Genomic DNA, 24335 nt, shown 5'->3' with positions numbered 1-24335 from the left:
CCAGAGACCCTCTTTCGGTAGAAGAGGGGTGGGTTTACCGCCTCCTACTCGTTCAGACTTGCAGCCTGTCTCCACTGAGGAGCCTGCTTGGGGCGTGGAGCAAGGTCAGCTTCTTAGCAGGCACCGACCGCTTGGGTGGAACTTTTAGGCAGGCGTTGGCAAAAGTAAGAAAGGTTTTCTCTGGTTTCTTAGAAGGGAGTTTCTTGAAGGAGTCTGCGGGGGTCCTACCTGCGCCTGCGCAATCTCCAGAGAGGGTCAAGGCTAGGAAGAAAAGTAGCTTACTGGGACCAGGCTGGAGAAGTTTCAGGAGAGTCGACTGCATTTGAAATGCTGCTTCCAGCCTCCAGAGCTCTGGTCACCTACACCAAGATGCGGGCTGTGACACCCCAGTCTGGAAGGGAATTTCAGTTGAAAACACCAGTTTGAAATTTCCATAGTTCAGTCATCTGGGAAGTGACTTTGCACATCCCCCTCCCCCCACAAAACACAAACAAACAAAAAACAAAACGAATTCACGTTGGTCCAAAGATAAAACAAGTCTTCCAAGCCAGTAAAGATCCTTGACTGGAGGGGACCAAATCTAAACTTTCTCTTCTCTTGGCTGCCATTTCTCTCAGAGCTCACTAGAGTAATTTTGTCATTAAATGTGAAACAATTCGTGTCTTTGCTGTCTTCAGGGAAATGTAAGCAGGGAAGGACCTGACCCGGCTTCCCGGCTTCCCGAGGCATCTTCAGGGAAGAAAAGGGGCCGCTGCCGAAGCTCTGCAGAGAAGGTGCAGCCACCACGACCTCGCGCACTTTGGGTCACTTGAATTCACCAAACGTGTTGATAACCTGTTCTAATTTTATTGTTCTAGGCACCTTTTAGTTTTGTTCCCACTGTAGTGATCTTTAAAGGAAACACACACAGGGATATGCCAGCACAAAACCCCAGAAAAGCCAAGGTGAATGTTTCCCTGCTTGGGTTGACAAGCTGAGAGTACACCAAGAGTCATTCCTGTCCTGGCAGTTACAAAGCAAACTGAGCTGAAAGAGCAAAATTTCTTCTGGTCCATCCTTTGGTCATGAGGCTGGGCGTGTCTGGAGAATGCGTGACTCCCTTCTTTGCCTCCCTGCTCAGCTTACTTGGTACTAGGAAGGGTTGGTACTAGGAAGGGCCAAGAGCTGGGGTCCAAGTTCCGTTTCCCACTCTCTTCAGGTCAACAGCAACCTATTCAGCTAGCATTCTGTTCATGCTGAGGTGTCCTGGGAAGCAGGTCCTCTTTGACAGACTATATGTGTTAGACTTAGGAGAGGTTCTCTTTTCTAAAATATGGGGGAGGCTGGGGAGTGTCCAATTTTCTTGTGGACACTTGCAGTAGAGAGTCTTCTCTGGGGGCCTTTAGTGCCAAGCTATTCCCAAAGGCTGGGGAAATGGGAAGAGCAAGGGGCCTATTGGGCTTCTAACTTAAGTCCCGCTTGATGCGCATTGCGACCTCCTTTAGACGTCCTAGATGTCCACCTTTAACCTACACCCGCCCGCGTTTCACCTGTTGTAAAGCGGAGACAGGAGCATCGCCTAGGAAGGTTATTGTGTTTGTCTTCCTTGGCTCTCACTGAATAGCGGGATGAATGGGTCCACCATTCCCCCACCTTCCTGTAGCGGAGGAACTTCTTTTCAGTCTCTAGCCACGGGGCAAGGACAACAACAACAAATCCATGATCCAGAGGGGTCCCTGAGGGAGGTGAAAGAAAGATCCTGCAAGGAAGGAGGTGTGGGAGGTAAGTGTTTCCATTAACACGAAAGAACAGTGTTTGGGGTTTAAAGCTTTGGCGCGTGATGAAGCCTAGTGTGTTATTTGGAATCCAGCAAAAAGTTAAGACTATAGGGTGAAATGAAGCCTTCGGATTTTCAAATGCCCTTCCCAGACTTGTCCGAGCGGATCCATAATCCCGCGCCTGTAGGTGGCGCTGCAATGAGGTGCCTGGATGAAGAGAATGCCGTCTGAGGACTGAAAGACATTAAAGGGGGGAAAAAAATCTAATAAAATTTCCATAGCTACCTTTCTACCTCTCCACTCCCGCCTGCTACCTTTATTTTGGGGGAATAACGGGGACAACACTGCAGGACCAAACGCTCTGATGCTTCACGCAGGGCTGCTGCTGAGAGCCCAGGGAGTGCTGGACCTAGAGGTCCAACCTCTAGATTCAGTGTCTAGGTGCGAGACAACATCCTGTCACCAACTGTGACTGATTCCCAGATCGCGGCATCAACAAATATGCTAGTGATTCTTCTTGCAGACTGATTCAGAACCTTGCAATACCATACATAAATCGGGTCTAAAGCGCTTTGGCCCTAGCTGAGCAGTTCGCGTCCAACCAAAGGGCCTAGGGCTGCAACCGGGCCCCAAGGTGAGGAAGCGCTTAGATCCCGTAGTCTGTGAGCAATCCCGGATCACCCAATAACGGGGTGTGAAGCATAACCCTACCACCGGAACCCGCACTTCACTCCCGGGCTTAGCAAGTACTGTCCAGAAACCAGGACTAGAGACGCGGCCTGGTTCTCCCTTATCTTTTACAGAAAGCTCTAGACCATCTCATTGCACTATCACACCCGCCAGAAGGGAGATTCGCAAACAACTGTGCTAAAGGACCCGCATTTTTGCTCCCTCCCAGCCACCAGCTGCAACTTTCAGTGTCGGAAGCTCAAGGTCATTGAGTGACCGTGGCCCGCGTCCTGCCGCTGCAGTAAATCGTTACTAAAATTGCAACCGTGGCAAAGCAAGGTCCCCTTCTGACAGCTACAGGGTCAGCCTGCTCCCCCCCCCCACCTTCCCAGCCGCTATCCCTCTGTAGAGACCTGATTCATGGTTACACTTTCTGTCCCTCAGCCACGAGTTTTACTCCTTGAACAAAATACTTCCTTTTCATTTGAGGCTTTAGTAAACAAACGCAATGGTACCGCAGCAGGCTCAGAGCCGTCCTTCTGAAAGCAGTTCCACTGTTGAAAACTGAAAAATGGGTGTAATTTGCGTTCAGAAAGTGATGTTAGGGTCACAGCAATTTCCCGGGCCGTTATTTATTTTTACTTTAAAGTCTTTAGGGAAGATTTGCTTATATACTCGGAAAGCTTCCAGTACGAGAACCCCAGCAATCCTGCTCGCCTTCAACGAGGGAGGGGGGCTGGAGGTGGAGAACAATTACTGAGTGACGCTAATATGGGGAAACTGAAAAGAAATGTCGATTGTTTTTATTGTAATAGAAGGAGTGAGCAAACAGAAAAACCAACCCCGGCTGATCGGAAACAGGCAGGCGGAGAATGAAAAGTGGGTTTCAGGCCGCAACAGGCCCCTCCCTCCCCTGGCCTGGGAAAGAGAGAGCCGGCGCTGAGTGCTCGCTGGACCCTACAGCCTCCAGCACGGGCTCCTCGCGACTGTCCAGTCCCGGCACACCCAGAGCATCTTTCCAGCTCTTGCCCTCCCTCCTACAGCCTTACCTGCTACAGAAGAGGAAAGGGTCTCGGTGTGCGTGGTTCTCTGGCCGAAGCAAGGCGGAACAGCCAGGAAGCAAAGCTCCGAGAGTCCTGGGGCTCCGCTTGGGGTCCCCTGTAGCTTCTGGTTGCGCTGGGTCCCTGGGTCGTCAGCAGCGTCGCCGGCGAGCCAAGGCCAACAGGTCAGTGTGTGCACGCCCCTCCCTCGCTGTCCTTCTACCCGAGGCCTGGCTGAGGACCCCTGCAGGCTGGCCCTGTCCCCAGACTTCAGTGGTTGTTTCCTCTAGCTGCCGCTGCCACCCGCGACTCGGGACACAAATTTATTGGGCTAGCCTTCTCGGGTGGACGTGGCCGGGCTGTGGGAGCGGGTCGCGCCGCTTGCCCCGACATTTGCCAGGAAGCTCAGTGGGTGAAGGCGCCCAGATACGAAGGAGCCTAATTGCTTTTTCTAAGTCAAGCGCAATGCAATGCCGTACTCACCCTGCGCCCGCGTGCTGCAGAGGAACCGGACTCGAGGTCCAGCCTTTGCCTTAAAGTTTCCCCCGAACTCACTGCCTCTGAAATTCCACGTCCCGGAGCTCGACTCCGGCTGCCTCTGGGGGCTCCTAATGATCCTCAGCAGGGCAGAGTGGCTTGGGCCTTGCTGGGTCCATTTTGCTCCTAGCAGGGTACAAGCTGCGGAGTTCGGTTCCTAAGTACTCTCCCCTACCTCCTGCGTTCATGGCAACTGAGGCAGAGAAAGATTCCCTTCCCTTCCGCCGTCACCACGGACCTGCACACGCACAGAAACTGTCCTTAAGTACTGGCTGAGATCAAATGATGGTTCCCAGAGTAGCTCTCAGCCAGGAGTGCCGCGATGCGCTGTACACGGCCTAGGGAAGAGCTGGACTCCTCAGTCTGCGCGGCCTTGGGAAGAACTGGATTCCTCTTTCTGCGCATCTCTCAGACTTCGCTAGTGCCACAGGTGGTGGGTCCGTGACACTGGGACCCCTGACAGATTTATGATGACTTTACAAGCGTCTAGCCGAGGTCGTTGGGGGGCAGGGTCGAGTTCAGCAGAGGAGGAGAAGCCCTAGGGCTAACGCCCCGCAGCGCTGTGCGGGCCTAGCTGCTCCTGCGTCTCTGGGTTTGACTTCCACAGGCAGCTACCCAGTGCCGAGTGTGTAGAATTCAGGACTAACCTCCTCCTTCACACCCTCTGGTCCTCCAGCTTCCAGTCTCCTACTGAGTAAATATTTACCCAGAGAAGGGGTCGCCCCAGAGGAGGCCTTAGCGCCTAGGGAAAGGCTTTTAGCTTCTCTCTGGCCTGTGCCAGATGCAGGCCTTTCTGGCTATGTTTTGGTTTTGGTCTTAAATTTCTCCTTTTAGTAGAAATTCTCCCGATTCCTGTATGACCTCTTGGATCCAGACTTCAGTAACCAGGGACTCTGGCCCTCAGTGATGCTTGCACTTTCTTAAGTCCTGCATCCCTGTGTGCACTAAGGCTCACTAGTACAAAGTATCTTCCCCCCTCTCCTCCCCATTGTGTATTCCTTTCTCTCTCTCTCTCTCTCTCTCTCTCTCTCTCTCTCTCTCTCTCTCTCTCTCTTCCTCCTCCTCCTCCTCCTCCCCACTTTTGCTACACCTCCAGGGATCACGGGCTCCTTGGCATCCAGGGCACTCGGTGCCCACAGGTTCAGCACTGGCCACTTCTTGGAGATGACGTGTCTCTTCTCTGTTCCTGCATCTCCAGTTCCTAAAGTCCCTAAGCCCCGAGTTTGTTTTGTCATGGGTGCTGAGTGTCCAAGATTGACTCATTCTGTGCTCTCCAGAATGCTGTTAGGAGGACCTGAGGGACACTGAGGTGAGGACCTATGTCCAGTAAAATGCTACCTGCGCATGCCCAGGGTAGGCACAGCAGCTAAGACTGTGACCCATCAACTGCCAGACCCAGCAAACAGAAAACCTAGAGATGCCTATGGACCTGTGCAAGAGTGAGGGAGACATGCAACAGCCAAAGGATTTGCAGTGACAAGAATGCTGTGTATTAAATCCCCAAGCCAGAAGGCTAGACACACAGGTCTTTTGCTCACTCTGGGTTAATGAAGTTAGTTAGAGGCTCATTAGAACACCAGGTCTTGGCTCTCCACAGGCTGGACACGATGTCCCGATATTCCAGTTGAGAAGAGTGTGACATCCTCAATGGGTGCCCCGAAGGGCAAAGAGCACACCTGGAGAACACTACTTGCACGGGTTTGCGTGGGAACAAAGGTTCCTCATCCGGGGCACAACATAATCTTCCCTTTGCACAAGTCTCAGGCAAAGTTACGATCTTCACTCAGTTCCAGTGTCACAAGACATTTATACAATAGCACGGAGGGGGTGCTGCTTCTGAAGTCTGCCTCCCCAAGGCTCTCCCAGTTACACAGCATCAGACTGTACTAAACAGAAGCATTGAGCAGGGAGACAAGGGTAAAACCACAAAGTCAAACTGTGCAAAGACTTTAAACATTTGAAACCGACTAACAAAAGCTAGGGGCCATGTTCAAATATTTCTGTTTGTGACATCCTTCAGATTCCTGACATGGTACACGACATTTGAAGTAATCTTTCAAACCCTTCACAGCTCGGTAATTTGAATTCAGAGCACATGCTCACACATCACAGAAGCAGGCACCTGGAGATCAGCGTTTGCTTCCAAGAAAGGCTAGATTTCCTGGGTCCTCGTCAGTGGGGGCCACCGGATTTCTCTGTGCAGACTGGAACCCTCGGGAGAATGGGAGCACCATCCTACACCCTGTGTGTACAAGAGGGGCCAGGTGTGACAGAGACCCAGTGTTACCATCCCCTTTCCTGTGTAAGACAAATCCCTGGACCATTCAAAGTGCGTCTTTTCCTTATTTTATTTCACTCTGCACATTCTTGGCTTCAAGAATTTCTTTACCCCAAATCGTTCTTTGGACTTCGGGTGAATGAAAGTGAAAATCCACAGCTAGGCAGAACTGTAGAATCTCTGGTCGCTGAAATGAAGTCATGGGGAATTACATACAGACGCTACTTATATGTGGCCTCGATGTCCACCTTCTTGGGGGAAAAAATCTTTCAAGGTGGCTCACTGGTATTAAGAACCCTGACACATTTTAACATCCAGGACCCTGCGTTCTGGGTGAGTGAGGCGGGAGTGTGGGGGTGGGTGGCCTCTGTCACCAGCGCTCCAGGTATCAACCCTCCTTCCCTCACGGAGGTCTTGGGCTCTCTTTAGTCGGGAGTTTTAGAATTCCCCACGCAGCACTAGGTCCCTGCCAGCACCCTCCTTGGTTTAGCCTCTCACTGCGGGCCTAGCCCTCCCAGGCAGGATACGAGAAGAGGTCTCCTTGTCCTTAACACCTCAAGCTTCTCCCCTATGGTCTCTCCGTCTCTCCGATCGATCCTGAGTGGACTGAATTTGTGGGCAAGATTCTTTTTGACAGTCTCCAAAGGTCAGCATCGCAGGTAGTTCTCAGACATCCTCGCGTCTCGGAGTTCCCTTAACTGTCGTGCCCGCTTGCTTGCTACCTTAGAGTCCTAACCTCCAATTTCAATTCTGAGCAGTCCATCCCTTCTCCAAGAGGTGTCCTCAGCCCCTACCCGCTTAAAGTCACCCAAATTGAGACCAAAGCTCCCATTCGCTTATTCAGCGTTTTTACCAGCTTGATTTTGCATTCTGTTTGTGGCGCCCCTGGGGGAAGACGTCAAACACTCACATTCATTGTATTTAGTCACCCAGGTGCGGAGCAAGCCTGAAATAGACAGCGGAAGGAGTTTCCCAGACTGAGCTGTCACTCACCGGTCTGCACCAATTACCACGCAGATTGCCCGCGGGCCCACCTCTTTTGGGGTGTGTCACAAGTGAGTGATAGACTGAGCCGCCCGGCCCTGCTCAGCCCAGCCCACGTTGCTGCTTAGATTGAAATGCAGAACTCAAGCCTCTTTCTGCCCGGCACAGACTTCCTTTTACTCTTTCCTTTGGCACTCTCGTCGCCTCCTCCTGGGAAGAAGCCGAGGCACCCGCGGTTTGGAGCAGCGACAGGTCGGCCTAGTGAGAGCGAGAGAAAAGTTTCTTTCTGGGAGTGCGGAACTGGGGCCGGGTTGGTGTACTGCTCGGAGCAATGGGTGAGTGGCGGCGGGGGACGCTGTCAGAGCCGAGGAGGGAGGGAGCGAGCAGGCGAGGGCGAGAGGGAGGGAGCTGGGGCGCGCAACTTCGCGACCGCGCTCTATTGACTCAGACCGCGTCCGTACGAACACGCCAAGGGTCAGCGGCAACAGGGGAGCAGTGGGAACTCCCGCTACCGGGTGGCAGTTGATGCCATTTTCTGATCTTAAGAGAAGAGGGCCATGGCAGGGGCTAGTACCGAGCTCCAGTGTCAACCCAAGTTTTGATGCACACGTGTTTACACGTGGAAACAAAACAGGACAAAAACAAAACAACTTCTTAACTTTCCCTGAATTCTGTCTAACCGCATTGGGGGAAGAGGGTAAAGCGGTGGAGGGAAACAGGGGCCAAGCAGGCAAGGAGGGGCGTGCTGGCGCATCAGTACCGATCTCCCCGCCTGCTTCGGAGAGTTTTAAGTGTCTTGCTGCCCCAGCTCTCTCTACTTGTTTATAGCTGGAATGCTCCAAGTAGGAAGGAGGTCTGGCCGCAGCTTATTTGTGGCCGTTTGTCCCAGGCCGGAACCGTCCGGTTTCGGGGCAGCACCATTCCAATCAGGAGGGTGTTATAACCCTGTCCCCGGACTCTCGTGGACGCCGAGTGGCAGGCGGCTGTCCCAAGCAGCGGGTGCGCGTTGTTGCGCGCTCTATGCTCCTTTTGCAGAGCCAGCCTTCGGGGAGGTGAACCAGCTGGGAGGAGTGTTCGTGAACGGAAGGCCGCTGCCCAACGCCATTCGGCTTCGCATCGTGGAATTAGCCCAACTGGGCATCCGACCTTGTGACATCAGCCGCCAGCTACGGGTCTCGCACGGCTGCGTCAGCAAGATCCTGGCGCGCTACAACGAGACGGGCTCGATTTTGCCCGGAGCCATCGGGGGCAGCAAACCCCGGGTCACCACTCCCACTGTGGTGAAACACATCCGGACTTACAAGCAGAGGGACCCGGGCATCTTCGCTTGGGAGATCCGGGACCGCCTGCTGGCGGACGGCGTGTGCGACAAGTACAACGTGCCCTCGGTGAGTTCCATCAGCCGGATTCTGCGCAACAAGATCGGCAACTTGGCCCAGCAGGCTCATTACGACACGTACAAGCAGCACCAGCCTGCGCCTCAGCCCGCGCTACCCTACAACCACATCTACTCGTATCCCAGTCCCATCGCGGCGGCCGCTGCTAAGGTGCCTACACCACCCGGGGTGCCGGCCATCCCCGGTTCAGTGGCCATGCCGCGCACCTGGCCCTCCTCTCACTCTGTCACCGACATCCTGGGCATCCGCTCTATCACCGACCAAGGTAAGGGGCTCAGAGGCGGGTTACTGAGCAGAGTGGGTTCCTGCACGCTGTCGGGAATCCCAGACCTCGGCCTTTAGCGAGTGTCTATCCCACCACCTGTGGGTTTTTCTTTTGGAAACCTAAGGAGTCTTCCCAGGGGGTGTCCTGATCTCATTAACTTGAAACTCTTGCCCCTTCGTTTCCTTGCCACACACAAAGTCTACAGCCTCATCTCAAACTACCAGACCCATAACATCCCCCCATCCCCAACACATGGTTCGCATTTTCCACCCTCCCCCGCCTCTCGCACACTCGCGGCTTCAGCCCGGCTAGTCTGCTAGGAGAGCTCAGCCGGCCGACTTGGGGAGCAGTGGGGGAGGCCCTAGCCGGCTAGGGCCTGCGGGCTGCAGATGCTACTGCCGGTAACTTGCTTGCCGATCAGATGCAGCAGCTGAGAGTCCCGCACGCTGTGGAAATTGTATTATTATTCTCGGATTCTGGCAATCAGGCCAAATTTGCTCAGGCAGGAAGTTCAAATGTCACCTAATTGGTTTCATTCTTATGCTTCATTTTCCTCGGAAACCGAGGTCCAGGTTCTCTCTCTCTCTCTCTCTCTCTCTCTCTCTCTCTCTCTCTCTCTCTCTCTCTCTCTCTCTCTCTCTCTGTCTCTCTCTCCCTCCCTCCCTCCCTCCCTCCCCCCTTTCTCTTTCTGCAGTTACAGTGACAATTGCTTGACGGTTCGCTGTTGTCCTTTCTGCTGCTGCTGTCTCTGGGTGTCGCTCCCCGCCGGACTCCCGTTTACCTGACAGTCCTCGGGTACTGGGAAATGCTAGTGGCGGTTGGACCCCTTCTCGAGCAGGTTTTCAGCCTGAACCTTGCGCTGTCCTGAGTGTCTTTTCTGCCTGCTCAGAAAGATCCCCGGCACTCTGCACCCAAAGACCCGGCTTCTCTGGGAGGCTTGGGTTTGTTTTCTTTTATTGTGCTGCTAAAAATAAAATGTAAAAGACTTTAGCTTCGTTCTTGGTGTAGGGAGAAAAAGAAACTTAAAATGTTTTATTCGCTCAATTTAATGCCTAATTTTTTAGTGTAAGGTTTAAGACAGGCAGAGGAAAAATTAAGGAAAGAGGAAAATATTTCCTGTAATCATTTCTTGCTTTCTGAGTTTCCACCGCATTGGCACAATCTCCTTTTAAAGTAACGAAAGCAGTGCGTGGTTTCTCCTCTTCTTGTTTTCTGACTGGGAATTGACCAGAGTTATTTGGAACTAGCTGGAACCTTAGTTGGAGATGTTGCCCTTGATTTATAGGATAAACTGACCTCACTGACATTTAAAGGAAGCCCCTGTTCGTGGGAACGTGTGCGATCAGCAGAAATGGGGGCTCACAGGGGGATCTCAGTTTCTTAAGATAACTTCAGGCTTGTGCCCACCGACTGCCTTTTGTCTGGGAAGGCAAAGGCCAACAGGCCTGAACCAGCCATGGCTTCCTGCTGCAAAAAATGAGTATATGACCTTTTTCCTTTTTTTTGGAGGGGGAGGCATAGTGAAACTGGGCAGATTCTTCTCTGGGGAGTCCTGCAGTCAGACCAAATGTCAGGTAGGAAAATATAGGATAATAGAAGGGAGTGATGGTTCCTTGTAGATATTGCTGTCTATTTATGATGTCACTTTTAAACAACCAGGTTTCTGATAAATGTGTTCTTTTCTCCAAATGACCACGCTTTGAAGAACCTGTATCAGATAGAAGTGTCTAAAATCAAGTTTAAACAACACCGTCAAATTTCTATACACAGGGCCAAGAAATGTCTTTTCTTGAATATGCATAACTGAAGATATTATGGCAATCACCTTACTATCTCTTTTTTATGTTTATATATCCTTTTAGAACAGAAAGATAGGCGCATGGCTTTAGCCCTTTTCTTGACAGCGAGTTCTACTTTCATTCTCTTAATGATTCATTTCATCTTCTCTTTCTAATACTTAAAAAAAAAACCTTCTTTATAGTTGACCATTGACACTGTACTTCCAGACTTAATTTTAAAACTAAACATATAAACTTACGCATTTAGCAGGCAGAGATTGTCGGGAAGTCCCATACACACACGATGTGGAAATCTGTGCGTGTATGTTTTGCATTGTGGGCATCGTTCAGTTATTGTTTGCAAAGGACTTTGCAGCTCTTTTGTTCTGTCTTATTGACATAACTATCAGATCTCCACAGTGCAGTGAGCATTTTTCAGGCTGTCTCTGAGCAAGACACAAACCAGTACACCTCTATCCCTCATCTGTCGCCTCCACCACCACCACCACCACCACCACCACCACCGCAAGCGTCAGTCAGATCTTTGCCACTCTCCTTCAGTAAGGACAGAGGTGACAAATATCCAACTTCACAGGTTTGGGTTCTTTCTTCCATTTGGAAAAACTCTCTTTCAATCCTTTCCCTGAGAGATCAAAAAGGGAGAAATGAAATCTAACGCTGGTTTTAAACAAAACAAAATTCCGTCCAGCGTGGGTGAAACTTAATTCAGAGGCCTACTTCCAGGTCATTAAAACTTCTCCAGGCCCTAAGCTGAAAAGCGAGGTGTCTACCCTTGGGCCCGGCGCCGGTAGGAGGCCTAGAGCAGGGGAGCTGACCCAAGGTCTCAGCCCCTGAGCCTTGTGGTTAGGGATTCGGGTCTTGTCTCAGGAGGGGGCGCACGGGTTGAGGCCGAGCCTGACAACTCTCTTCCACCTTCCCAGGAGTGAGCGACAGCTCCCCCTACCACAGCCCCAAGGTGGAGGAGTGGAGCAGCCTGGGCCGCAACAACTTCCCGGCCGCGGCCCCGCACGCAGTGAATGGACTGGAGAAGGGGGCCTTGGAGCAGGAGGCCAAGTACGGGCAGGTGAGGAGGAGAGGGCTTGGCCAGGCGGGCCTGCTGGTGCGGGGGACTGGGAGATGGAGGGGACGCAGAGTCTTTCTGAACCTCGACGCGGGGTTTTTAAAAACCCGGGCTGGTGACCCCACGGGTGCCAGGAGATGGATCCTGGGTTGACTAAGTCCGGGCGGAAGGCTGAGTAAAAGCCTGACCTCCCGCTGCACGTGTGACCCCCTAACCCTTCCATCACACCCAGCAGTCACAGTTAACCCAAGGCCGAGCTTCGGAATGGCCGGCCTTGGGGTTCAGAGCAGCGCCCCGCTAGCGGGATGCAGCCAAGACACCGGCAAGCCAGAGTCGCAGGACTTGTAGGAGGCTGCAGGGCCCTGTCCAAGACAGTTCCCCTGCCTTGTCCGGCGATAATGGAAGAGGGGCAACCAGATAAACGTAATAAAGTTACCATTTCCCGATTAAAGGTCACATCATAATTTCCCAAGGGAGGTTAGTGAGAAAACCTCAAATTATACGGACTGGCTGTGGACCGTTTAATTTTCCTTTCCCTCCCCCTGGCCCTCCCTCTTCTCTCTGAAGGAAAATTTAAAACACTAGTGTTTCTTTTTCTCTCCCCGCTCCACCCCGCCTTGAGAAGTAAGCAGCTGCTACACTTTTGTGTGAGTCCAAATTCGTCAGTATGCTAGAATGAAGAGTTCAAAACTCAAAGGCGGACTTAAGGCAGTTTAAGGCATTTACAGAGTAGACCCCACCTCCAAAGCAACAAAGTACTTAGTCTTATCTTAAAGCCTTAAAACATTATTTCTCGTTAAAACCAGTTATAATATTTATTGGAACGTATTATTCTTATCCGTCGGGGGACATCTTAACTAGCATTTTCTCTAACAAAGTACATTTCTATTTCCTAGTCCCTCTCAAGTGTCAGGATGTATTAATAGCTAGTTATTCCCTGGCAAATAGGACTAAAAACAGCAAGGGAAGAAAGGCGCTTTTATCAGTCTGCTTCCACTGTAGAGAATGCCCATGAGGTAACATCAGCAAATTCACCATTTTCTTTCGCAAAGACCTGCCTGGAACAATGAGCTCAAAGAGGCCACGTTGGTAAGCAATGGTTAGAAGCCTGGTGCTTTGGTATGGCTGCTTCTTAAGCAAGCTGTTGACCCATTTAGAGCCTCGGTTTCTTCATTTTCAAAATAAGGAAATAATAATCCCAAAGTCAAAAGAGTCAGCAGAGTCAACAGATTTGGCTCTTAGAAAACATTCTTTAATCTCTGTAGTTGTAAATGGCAATTAGAGAATGACTTTAAAAACAAGTGATATTCATATGCATTGTTTAGAAAATCCATATTAAGAAACATTTTACCAAGCATTTGTGACAAACAATAGTTCGAATACACAAAGCAACAAGAACAGTAGCTTAGCAAGCATTTAACAGGAGCGCACTGCCTTCCGCTGCTATTGCTCTTTGGAATCACCCTGTGAAGTCTAGAGTTCAGAATAAGCTCCAGTTCCCACAGGCAGTCAAGGAACACCCTTCACCAAAAAAGCAGTTTCCTCACCCAGAAACCTCCAGAGCCCCTTTCATTTCCCCCTCCCTTGAATGGTGTGTCTGCCAGGGAAGCGTGTTTAGAAATGGCTAATTTATAATATGCTTTAAAATTAAACTGACAGTTTATTTAAAATAAATAGCATTTCAAGTAATTTGTTGTTTCCCTAAAACTCTCTTACAAAGAATTTTAAATTACTAAATTGTGTTCTATAAAAACAAAGAATTTAAGGATAAGATAGCCAGATAAATGCTGTCTTAAATGTTGTAATACTTAAGAGAGCAGAACCCCAAATAAAAGGATATTTCTGTCAAATTTATATTTGAAGAGCTCTTAATTGAAATGCTATCCCATACTGCCGTGTAGGCAGGTAATTCAAATGATCTACAATCACGACACAGAAAGAGTTTCTAAGCACAGCATAAATTATTGCTTACTCAATTAAGATGAAGATGGAAGATGGGGTAAGGAGGCAAACATTTCACCTTAGGCATTGATTACACAGAAACTCCTAAAATTAATATGAGTAGGAATTGTATATGTGTGTATTTCTCTTGCAATATTCAAAAGTTAACTTTAATTTTACAAGTCTCGCTCTGCCTACAAAGTATTGTCAGCATAGTCTGATAAAAAGGATAATTCAGGTTCCAGTTGCTCTCCTGGCCAACAAAACTTGAAAGTTCTTGACAAAAGAAAAGTGAAAAAAATAATTGGCTGTAATTCATTTGGCCATTTGAAGTTGTAATTAATTGTTGTGCTATTCTTTAAATCTAGTTTTCTTTTGGGGTGCTGGGGGTGAGGGGAAAAGGGGAATTTAGATTCAGAGCTCAGAGCATGTTTTCTTGGACTACACCTGCCAAATGACCTTAGAACAAGTTGGCAACTGAGCACGGATCCTATTGCTTACCATAATCTGGAGTTTCTAGCTTTAGCTCAAACTTCAAAGATGCCCTATACCTAGGAATTAGAACTGTGTGCACCATGTTTCAAAATTAGTTTAGAATATCCAAATTTATCTTACACATTAATGTTGTACTGTAATTCATATCAGCATTCCATTCAGAAGTCTTTGTTGACTAGGGTAGAAGAGTTTTTATCTTAGATTTTCAACTATATTGAGCAGGAAATCTTTACTCTCATCTACTTGTGAAGGGAAATAATGTTTTCTTGTTCTTCCTATTTGATTTTCTTATGTTGAAGGCACAAAATCTCAACTTAATGTGATCAAGTGAAAAAATGAAATAGATAAACAGAGGTGTTGCCTATATTTGTCATTTTACATGGGATTTGGTAAATTAATAATTGATTTTATTTACACAATTCATAAATAAATGCACTGTTTTTGAAAAGTTTTCTCCAAATAGGCATGTTTCCTCAGAACAAACTGCTCACCTGCTATTGGTTCCCAGTATCTTCATTTTGAGGTTGAGTATGTTAATGGAGCCAGTAAATTTAATATAAATCATTAGCAATTGAGATGTCAGAAATAGAGACTAGTCTATAAATACTTGCACTAAAAATGTTCAAAATTAAATGAGTTGTGAAGACAGTTGAATTTAAAGATGCAGCTTAAATCTAAAATTCTCGTAAAGTATTTATTTGTGCATCATTTTAAGTGATGTTGGGATCATCTTGTATATAATTTCCTAGTGAAGTATTTTAAAAACTTTGTTTGATAATTAAAAAACAAGTAAATTAAAAAAACTGAACCATTTTCCTGAACATAGTATTTTCATAAAGACAAAAATGAAGTTGCCCTAAATTTTCTTCACAGTAAATAAAATGCTAACTTTTGTTAAATTAACTTATAATTTTATAGAGAATGAAATTTTAGGCAAATTTCAGGAGTCCTTGAAATCCATTCTATTTTTGACATACATGGTCTAATTTGATTAATTTTCAACCAATAGTATTTTAAAACAAACTTAATAATTATATATATATTTATATCTGTAATATGTGTCATGTGAAATAGCAACACGAGGTAATTTAAAAGACTATAAAATGCAGATCCCTAGATGAAAGGAGTCTGGATTTTTTATTATCTTATGTTATCTGAGGTGACTGACGTGCTAAATGATTTGATCATTGTACAATGTACACATGTACTGAAGCATCGCACTGTACCTGACAATTCTATATAAATATTGTCATATGCCAGTTGGGTACAAAACAAAATTAAGTCAGTGTAAGGTGATATCAGTTTTGATAACATTTTAGAAACATAAAATTTAGAAATGATTAAATACCATACTAGCTTCCCATTACCTCGAGACATTTGGACCTGCAGTAGGTAACTAAAAGTAATTCTCTGCGATGAGTGTTGAGCCATGTTCATGACATGGTTTGTTTTACTAGGTCATTACATAATAAAGAACAGAAGAACAGTAGTTAGATAATCTCAGAGAAATAATTTATCAAAAATACCTGCTTATTTTCAGATGCGAAATTGCTTCTTGTCCATGAAACTGATATTGTGAATATCACGATATATGTGAAGCACGATTGTTTTTATGGCCAAATATATTTTATGATAAAGCCAGGGAGAACTGGTGTTACTAGAAAGGAAAGGCCAAGTGGATTGGAGGAGTGGCTGACAGACAGAAAGATCGTGGACAGTTAGACTGATATTTGCATTTTCTTTAAGAAAGAAACTGTTGAGTAGACCATTTCCAGAATTTGAAAAAAAAATAGTCTTTAACTTTTAATTTCCAGAAAGTTGTCATACCACATACCAGCTTTCTTCTTCTTCTTCTTCTTCTTCTTCTTCTTCTTCTTCTTCTTCTTCTTCTTCTTCTTCTTCTTCTTCTTCTTCTTCTTCTTCTCTCTCTCTCTCTCTCTCTCTCTCTCTCTCTCTCTCTCTCTCTCTCGGTCACAAGTGTTTGGATACTAATGCATTTCCATTTTTTTAGACTGGGAGGAATACAAGGAACAACCATAAATCAAATAGTGAAATGGCTTGTTGGAACTTTTATTTACTTTTGCCAACAACTTTATGCATTTGACTTGCTTGAAGTAAATGCTTGTTCTGTAATAAAGGGTGGGTGTGGGGGTTAGCTATGTTTTGTTCTTAAAATAAGAGAATCGAACCTTTGTGTTCACAAGTCTTCAGTAAGTTGTTTATGAAATGGCCCTGATCTGTCCCATTTTGTGAGGATACAAAATGGTTAGGGCAGGTCCTTGTCCTCCAACAGCCTACCAACTCAGCCATGTGACCATCTAACTCAAACTCTGTTAGGACATCAGTATTCCTCTAGAAGATCTCTTCTAGTGTTCATGAGATAAAAGCTGTCTTTTTTTCCTGAGACAGCTCAACAGAGGAAACTCACTCTCCTGGGCATGCAATTTGTCTGTTTTACTTCATAACAGTAAATCTCATTTCCAAAATGAAGTAGAAGGTAGCTGGTTGTGAGGAAGATAGGTACAGCTTTCTTCCAGAGAAAATTCTTATTGCTTTCTTGGAAGATCTGTGTGAGAAGGGGGCTAAAGGGCTGGAGTCTTATTTATGAAATATTTAGGCAAAGTAATTTTCAGAAATGGGATTTCTATTTCATTCCTATTGCAGAGTTTCATTTGGAAAATTTGTTTACTTTTCCCTTGAGATTCCGTATGTTGGTTGATTTATAAATCATATTTACAATCCAATTAAACAGTGTAATTTAGCATGTTTGCTCCTACTATATTTATGGTGTACATTTGCTAGTCTCCACTCAGCCTAACGAGCTTTTCAGATTAATTACATGCCCTTCACTGCGAACATTGAGCAGAGTTGGGGTGTTGAAATTTGCTCCTTTACTGGAAAGCATAAACAACCTGGTGCTACCTGTGGCTGCTTTCCTTTGCTGTGGAAAATTTTACCCTTTCAGTGAGTTCTTCATAAATAGTGATCACTTTACCCAGTAGAGATTTATTACTTTTGCTAATGTCATGTTTCAAAATGAATAGTGAGAAAATGGATATTTATTGAGTCACTGGAATGAATGAACAGAGAAGGAGGCTGGGGGAAGGGGCATTTTGAAGCATATTTGCTTTTTTCTTGCTTATTCTCCCCCTCTCCAGTCCAATTTTGAAATCTGAACTCCCAGCAGCAGATTGAAACACTAAGACAAAACTCTGCTCTTGTCCTGCTCGAGCGTGAGGAAAAGCCGCCAAGAGTTAGTATTCTAAGGCTGAGAATTTCACCCCTTTAAGTGACCAGGTGCCTCTCTTTGTACAAGATGAAGATACCTCTCTCATCTTGCTGCCCCCTCTCGGGTTTTTCTACAACACAGAGGGGATTGCACTCGTAAACTGACAGCCAGTAAATACCATGGTGTTTTGTGAACCTTGAAATATTCAGTATTACCACAGATGATAACAAGGCAAGTTTGGTATTTTAGGTATGAGAGTTGGGTAGACATGGAAAATTTAATAGGCTGTGTTATATTTGAGTGACTATAGAGTAAACGCAGCACACAAAATTAAGCTTAAAGCCCAATGTTTTGCCTCCCCACGCAGGGAGCGTTATCTAAGGTGAGAGTCTGAGCCAGTCTTTCTGTGGGTCATATTTAGGGGTGAGGTAATAAGTGGGCCCATGTAAGGAGATTTCAGACACAACAACAGAACAGCTTATACTGCATCAAGAATGAGGGTGCGTATAGTAAATTTCGCCACCAGCATACGGCCAAAAGGACAGGTAGAAAAAGTTTATCAGAGATGGAAAACAGAATTCAACAACAGATATTTTCTCCCAGATAGATCATTATTTTACCATGCATATTAAGTCTTTTGATATTAGGCACTTCAAAAATGTAGAGTCAAGTTTTTTATTATTTTAAAACTAATTTTAACACTTTCCTTTTGTGCTGGAGATCGAACCCAGGGTAATATGCACGCTAAGAGCACTGAGCTATACTCCCAGACCTTAATATTCTTATTTTGTTTTTCTGGTTATACATTGGTATTAGTAGTATTAAACACTAATTAATAGTAGGCGGGGACCAAACACAGATGTGAACATTATTTTCTAATTCTACTGGAATGATTACATTCCAAACTAATTTTTAATGCATCTTGGGGAAAATAAAGGTATAAAATAAAATAATGCATAAAAGCAATAATCTCTGGAACGCTAGGCTAGGCCCCATCTTCCCCTGCAACTTGATGCCTGCATAGATTTCCATTACCCAAGAGCTCTGAAGCAAGTTCTTTTGAGACATAATTAATTCTTCTTAAAAAAGGGGACATAAAGTTTTTTTTTCATAAGGAGACAAAAGAATCTTTTGCTGTGGTTTGAGGTTGCATTACACCGCCTTGTGACTGTCTAGGAAAACCACACAGAAGACCTGCAGCATCAGGCAGGAGTGATGGGCTTTAAATGCGTGCCCATTTTTCAACTTTCTAAAGAGCCTTGCGCATAAAAAGAAGATAGGCCAGGCGGTGGTGGCCCATGCTATTAATCTCAGGACTCTGGAGACAGAGGCAGGTGGATCTCTGTGAGTTCAAGGCCAGCCTAGTCTACAAAGTGAGACAGCCAGAGCTAAACCTTGTTTCTAAACTACCACCTCCTCCTCCAAACAAACAAATAAATAAAAACAAGAGAATTTCAGTTTTATTAAACAACAATATGAAGTCATGTCTTTGTTAATTGTTCTGAGTTTTCTTAAAAGGCCATCATTTGGGGAGCCCTTTGAAATACATTTTAATTTCATCTGGGTATCATGGCATATACCTGTGCTATCTGGTTGGAAGGCTAAGGTAAGAAGGACATGAGTTTGGGGCCAGTCTGGGTACATGGTGAGACCCTATTTAAAAACAAAAACAAAAGCTGGGCACAGTGGTACACATATTTAATCCTAGCATTTGGGAGGCAGATGAATTACTGTGGGTTTAAGGCAAAACTGGTCTACACAGTGAGTTCCAGGACAATCAGAGATACATAGTGCACTCTGTCTCAAAAAAAAAAAAAGGAAAAAACCTGAAACAAATAAAAAAAAACAACAACAAAAATAAACAAACAAAAAACCCAAGCAAACAAAATACCCCGAAACTTAAAACAAATCATTAAAATTCCAATTGAATTAATATATATATGCATATGTATATATATATATATAATTTTGTAATTGTGATAAGTTGAACAGTTTATAAATGAGCTATTGTTTTTTGTTTTTGTTTTTAGAGACAGAATTTCTCTAACCCTGGCTGTTCTGGAACCTGATCTGTAGACCAGGCTGGCCTTGAACTCAGAGAGATCTACCTGCCTCTGCCTCCTGAGTGCTGGGATTCAAGGCATGTACTACCACCACCCACCTGAGCTATTGTTTATTAACCCTTACAATTTTCTAAAATATTTGGATATTTCTAGGTGCCTAGGACATAGGAGGTACTTAAAGATCTTTTCTCTTCATTTCTATTTTTATTTTTATTTATTTATTTTTTTTTTGGTTTTTCGAGACAGGGTTTCTCTGTGGCTTTGGAGCCTGTCCTGGAACTAGCTATGTAGACCAGGCTGGTCTCGAACTCACAGAGATCCGCCTGCCTCTGCCTCCCGAGGGCTGGGATTAAAGGCGTGTGCCACCATCGCCCGGCCATTTCTATTTTTAAAAGAATACACAACGACAAAAAGAATATAAAATATGTGTTCTAATATTTAATGTGTATCAAATATTTAAGATGAGGTTTTGTCAGAAGTCTGTGGGTAATGCTAATGCATATATATATATATATATTCTACAATGTGTGTGTATGTATGTTTAGATATTCCTTTTATACTCAGAAAATAGGCCTAGACCCCACTATTATATTCTCATAGAAGTGGAAGTAAAAATGATGACAAGATGAGTTAATTCAGAAAACAGTTTTTGGAACTGAATGAGAAGGGATAGAGTTTATTGGGGGATGGCATACTTGGTATATACAAAGCTCTGGGCTCAATCCGAGTACACAAAGAAAGCACCATTTCTGTCCTAACTTAATTGGACAAAGCATCTAATATGTGCTTGATTTACTGAGCTCTAGGGACTAAATCATGTTTTCTAATACAGTTCCAGTATTTACATTACCTTTTCACTAGGAAACATGTTGACACATTGGGCCAGTCATGTCATTTCCAGGAAACAAGATTTAGTCTTTATCTTTACAGAGTAGAAACTGAGAGGAAAAAATGAACCACTTGAAGGGTGGGGAGTACTCGTGCCAGAGAGGGATTAGAAATCAGGGTGTTTTTGGTGTTGTTAGTAGTAACGATACCAACAATGATTTATTAGATGCCAAGAAAGCACTGGTTTCTAGACAAGCTTGCCTGCCGGAGCCGTTCCATTTTGTTTGAAAACAAAGGTTTCACATTAAATTCATTTAAAGGGATTTATCCATATGGCTTTAAAAACAAACAAATAAACAAATAAAAACCCAAACTTTGCAAATGCAAAATTTCCAATTTCAAAACTACACATACTCAATTCATATTTGTGGAGAAAATTTCTTTTCTGATAAAACTGTGAAAAATATATTCCCGAACTTCATTAAGAAAACACACAAACTCCAAACCAAAACAACAATAAGAAAACCAACGTCAAAAACCCTTACTAGAAAAGTCCCAATTTTACGTGTCCTTTGTCCAAGTGGCATTTTCAACATGGCCTCTTAAAATATGGCGCATGTTTTATTTAACCGAGGGTTTGCTCATTTTGAGTTTCTAACACAGCAGCCCGCACCTTGTGGCCCTTCAGTCCTGGAAATGAAAGCTGTATGAAACAGGCCAGGCACAGTGCTTTAACAAAGGAGCTGAACGAGAAACCCAAGTGCCAGGAAGGTTGACAAAGGCTGTGGAGAGCTGCGTAATCAGGGTTGACTCTTTCTCGCCCTGCCTCGCCTTCGCAGACTTTCAAATCACAAAAGAAAGAAGTGAATTTTCTGGCTGTAGCTTCCTCGAAAAGAGTTTGTAGAAAGAACAGTATCTTGCTTTTCAGCACTGTGTTTGTTTAAGGAGCCAGACTGGATACTTTTAGGTCAAAGAAAGGTTAAAAGGAAGTCTAGAGGGAAAAAAAAAAGGACAGGCCAGAAGTAGAACCGGGAAACTGTGAACTCAGTCCGAGTTTCTAGTCTGTGTCTGAGGACTGGAGAGATGTGGAATGCTGTATTGTGATTGTCTTTCGTTTCTTCGGTCTTTCCTCGCAGGCACCAAATGGCCTCCCAGCTGTGAGCAGTTTTGTGTCAGCATCCAGCATGGCTCCTTACCCTACTCCAGCTCAAGTGTCACCTTACATGACCTACAGTGCTGCTCCTTCAGGTTATGTGGCTGGACACGGGTGGCAACATGCCGGCAGCACCCCTCTGTCCCCCCACAACTGTGACATTCCCGCATCGCTGGCTTTCAAGGGAATGCAGGCAGCCAGAGAAGGTAGCCACTCTGTGGCGGCTTCCGCACTCTGATGGGAACTTCTACTTCCAGCCGCTTCACTTTGGTCTCCTCTCTCAGCAAATCCACCCCCTCTTCACACCCCACCCCTCCAGTGGTCCGGCCCTCCTGCCTCGAGAGCTGGCTGTATGGATTCATAGTCTCTGTGCTGATGACACGTAGATGTTTCTTGTCGTAACTTCTTTCTTTTTTGCAGGAAACCTGGCATGACTTTAGGATTTAAAAACAAAAGCAACTTTAAAGAAATGAGGCATTTTTGTTGCCCGCCCATTGTGTTAGCAAAGTGAAGAAACCTGTACCCCTGAAAGGGCTTATGGGACTTTACAGACCTACCTGTCCTTGGTAAAACCACACCTGTATATTTATTCTAAATCAGCCTGAACTTTTGAAACGTGCAATTGTTGAGATTTTGCAAAATCAATAAATAAAGGAAAACAGACGTAGAAAAAAAATAAGCTATGTGATACCCTTTAATCAAATAATGTGACCAGATAATGCTTAATTCACCATTAGGAAACCAATCAATAACTCACTGGTGTGATCTTCTGCTTATTTTTAAGAGATGACATATTTTGTTGAAAAATATGTATAGATCCCAAGCAATATCGGAAAATTTCCTCCTTCTGTTGGTGTTTTGACTTGGTTCCTAATACACTAGTGTTTATATTCCTATTAGCTTGTAAATATGGACCGTGGATGGTGCGTTGTGTCTTCACTGTACGGGCTACTCCTCCTCCAACACCACCACCTCTATTTTCCTCTACTTTTTTTTCTTTTTCGCAAAGGTGACTTTCTGGCAGTGTAATTTTCTCTATTTGGTGGTGGGTCACTCGCGCTCTTGGACCTGGACTTGCCCCCAAATTGTGTGTGTGCAGTGAAGGCTTCAGCATCTCACGAAGGATACTTTCTTTCTACAGCAGAGGACTCCAAACACAGACAAAACAAGCCACTTTCCTATTTGTATCCCAGTCAAACACACATGCAAGCATAGGACAACGAGAGGCTGGACTGTACCTGTACCACATGGCTCTGAGGGAAGTCACCTAGACACAAGTCTAATGTCAAGTGTTTTCTGCAGAGACACTTAAAATGAACTTTATGGGATGAAAGAAAAAAATAACCCACTGTGAAATGGAATTGTACTGTTATTGTTGGCTTACCTGTGTTCAGCAATCTCAGCCCCAAATTATCTTGTAACTTAAGAGGAAATGGAGAATTCTACTTTAATGAATGTAACAATGGCTTTCTGTGAAGTTTACATTGTGTACCGAAGCATGTTTCACACGTAGGTCAATAGGTGTTGGTACGAGAAATACAAATGCTATTTAATTTTTAGCAAATTCCCGTTATTCATTTATAGAATTACAGAACAGAGATGAACTGCTAAACATTTCTAGACCGGTTTGATTTTCAGTTTCATGTCATGAATAGACTTGCAGGATCTGCTTATGTGCGTGTGCCCCCCATGATTATATGGTTTATTTTAGAAGAATTCATTTTCTTGGACAAGATTCTACAGTTTGAACTCCTTCTGCTTAGAAGGTTTCTCTTGCTTGGAAAAATTGGGCTAAAAGTAACTTTTAGAACATTGGCACAGTTCATCTGTTGAGATATTAATGTACTGCAGGGCATCTTGGTATTAATATCATTCAATAACTAAACAGGTTCCTTCCCAGATGTGGGTGTTAAAGATGCCAGCTTGTTGGCAGATTTGGTTCCTTTGCATTTGTGTTGTGCACAGCGGCCATGCTGTGCAGGTTTCTCTGCCTGTCCTAAAGCTCGGATGGCTACATCAGCTCGTTTTTGAGTCCCTAGGATATAAACTGTAAGCAGATTTTTGACACAGAGTTATGTTCAAGGAACTGCTTTTTTTTTTCAAACAGCAGATGTCTCATAGAGAGCTTCATACTGCATTTCTTTCTAAAGCAACCGGCATTCACAGCTACAAACAGGATTATAACTTCAGGAGAAGAAAAGCAGAAGGAGCCGATGAACTCTCAGGGCCATAGCCTCCCTTTGATCTTGTAAAACTCCCCGTTGACGTCTGGAGTTTCCAGTGTGGTGAGAACACAGGCCATACCAGAATGGCACAAAGATTCAATCCAGTGTTTTGGTGGAGACTTGCAAAGCATGCAGTTGAGGAACTTGCCATCCAGAAAAATTGACTTAAGGTACAGAATTATCCTTTATCTAATGTTTTTAGGTGGCTCTTAGGAGTGTTGAAAAATATCAATTGTTTGTATGGAAATACAACTAATAATGTTATTTTCCTTATCTAAATTAAGAAAGCTTATTGTTATTTATATTTTTTCTGTTTTTTTGTATTTTAAGAAATTAATATTAATAGTGTCAAAGTTTTCTTTTCAACTTTCTTCTCTTCCCAGGTTTTTTATTAATTGCAGTAAATCCACATGGAGCAATTTTTAAGACAACAGAAAGCCTAAACAGAGTTAGCTACTCATGACCTCTTAGGATTTGAAGCCACTTTAAAAACTGAGACCAGGAAAACAGTGGAGCCAGGACTGCTTGGCCTTTAGAGCTGTTACTGTTGGCCAGTGTTAATGCCCCCTCCCTGACTCTCCCAGGGTAGACTTCTGATTGGCACGAGCACTCTTC

General features: G+C 45.1%; 1 protein-coding gene across 1 annotated transcript; it reads left to right on the top strand.

Annotated features, from left to right (window-relative positions):
* The first annotated feature begins 7372 nt into the window (after positions 1–7372).
* Pax9 (paired box 9) lies at positions 7373–22272 on the top strand. The gene is made up of 4 exons (XM_075947559.1): positions 7373–7600; positions 8301–8927; positions 11647–11789; positions 21479–22272. Exons 1-4 carry the CDS (start codon positions 7597–7599, stop codon positions 21731–21733), a joined length of 1029 nt encoding a protein of 342 aa, XP_075803674.1. The 5' UTR covers positions 7373–7596; the 3' UTR covers positions 21734–22272.
* Positions 22273–24335: the final 2063 nt, after the last annotated feature.

This window comes from Microtus pennsylvanicus, chromosome 14 (assembly GCF_037038515.1).
Source record: "Microtus pennsylvanicus isolate mMicPen1 chromosome 14, mMicPen1.hap1, whole genome shotgun sequence".
Lineage (NCBI taxonomy): Eukaryota > Metazoa > Chordata > Mammalia > Rodentia > Cricetidae > Microtus > Microtus pennsylvanicus.
Note: the sequence above shows the minus strand (reverse complement) of the source record. Positions and strands in the feature narration are given on the sequence as shown.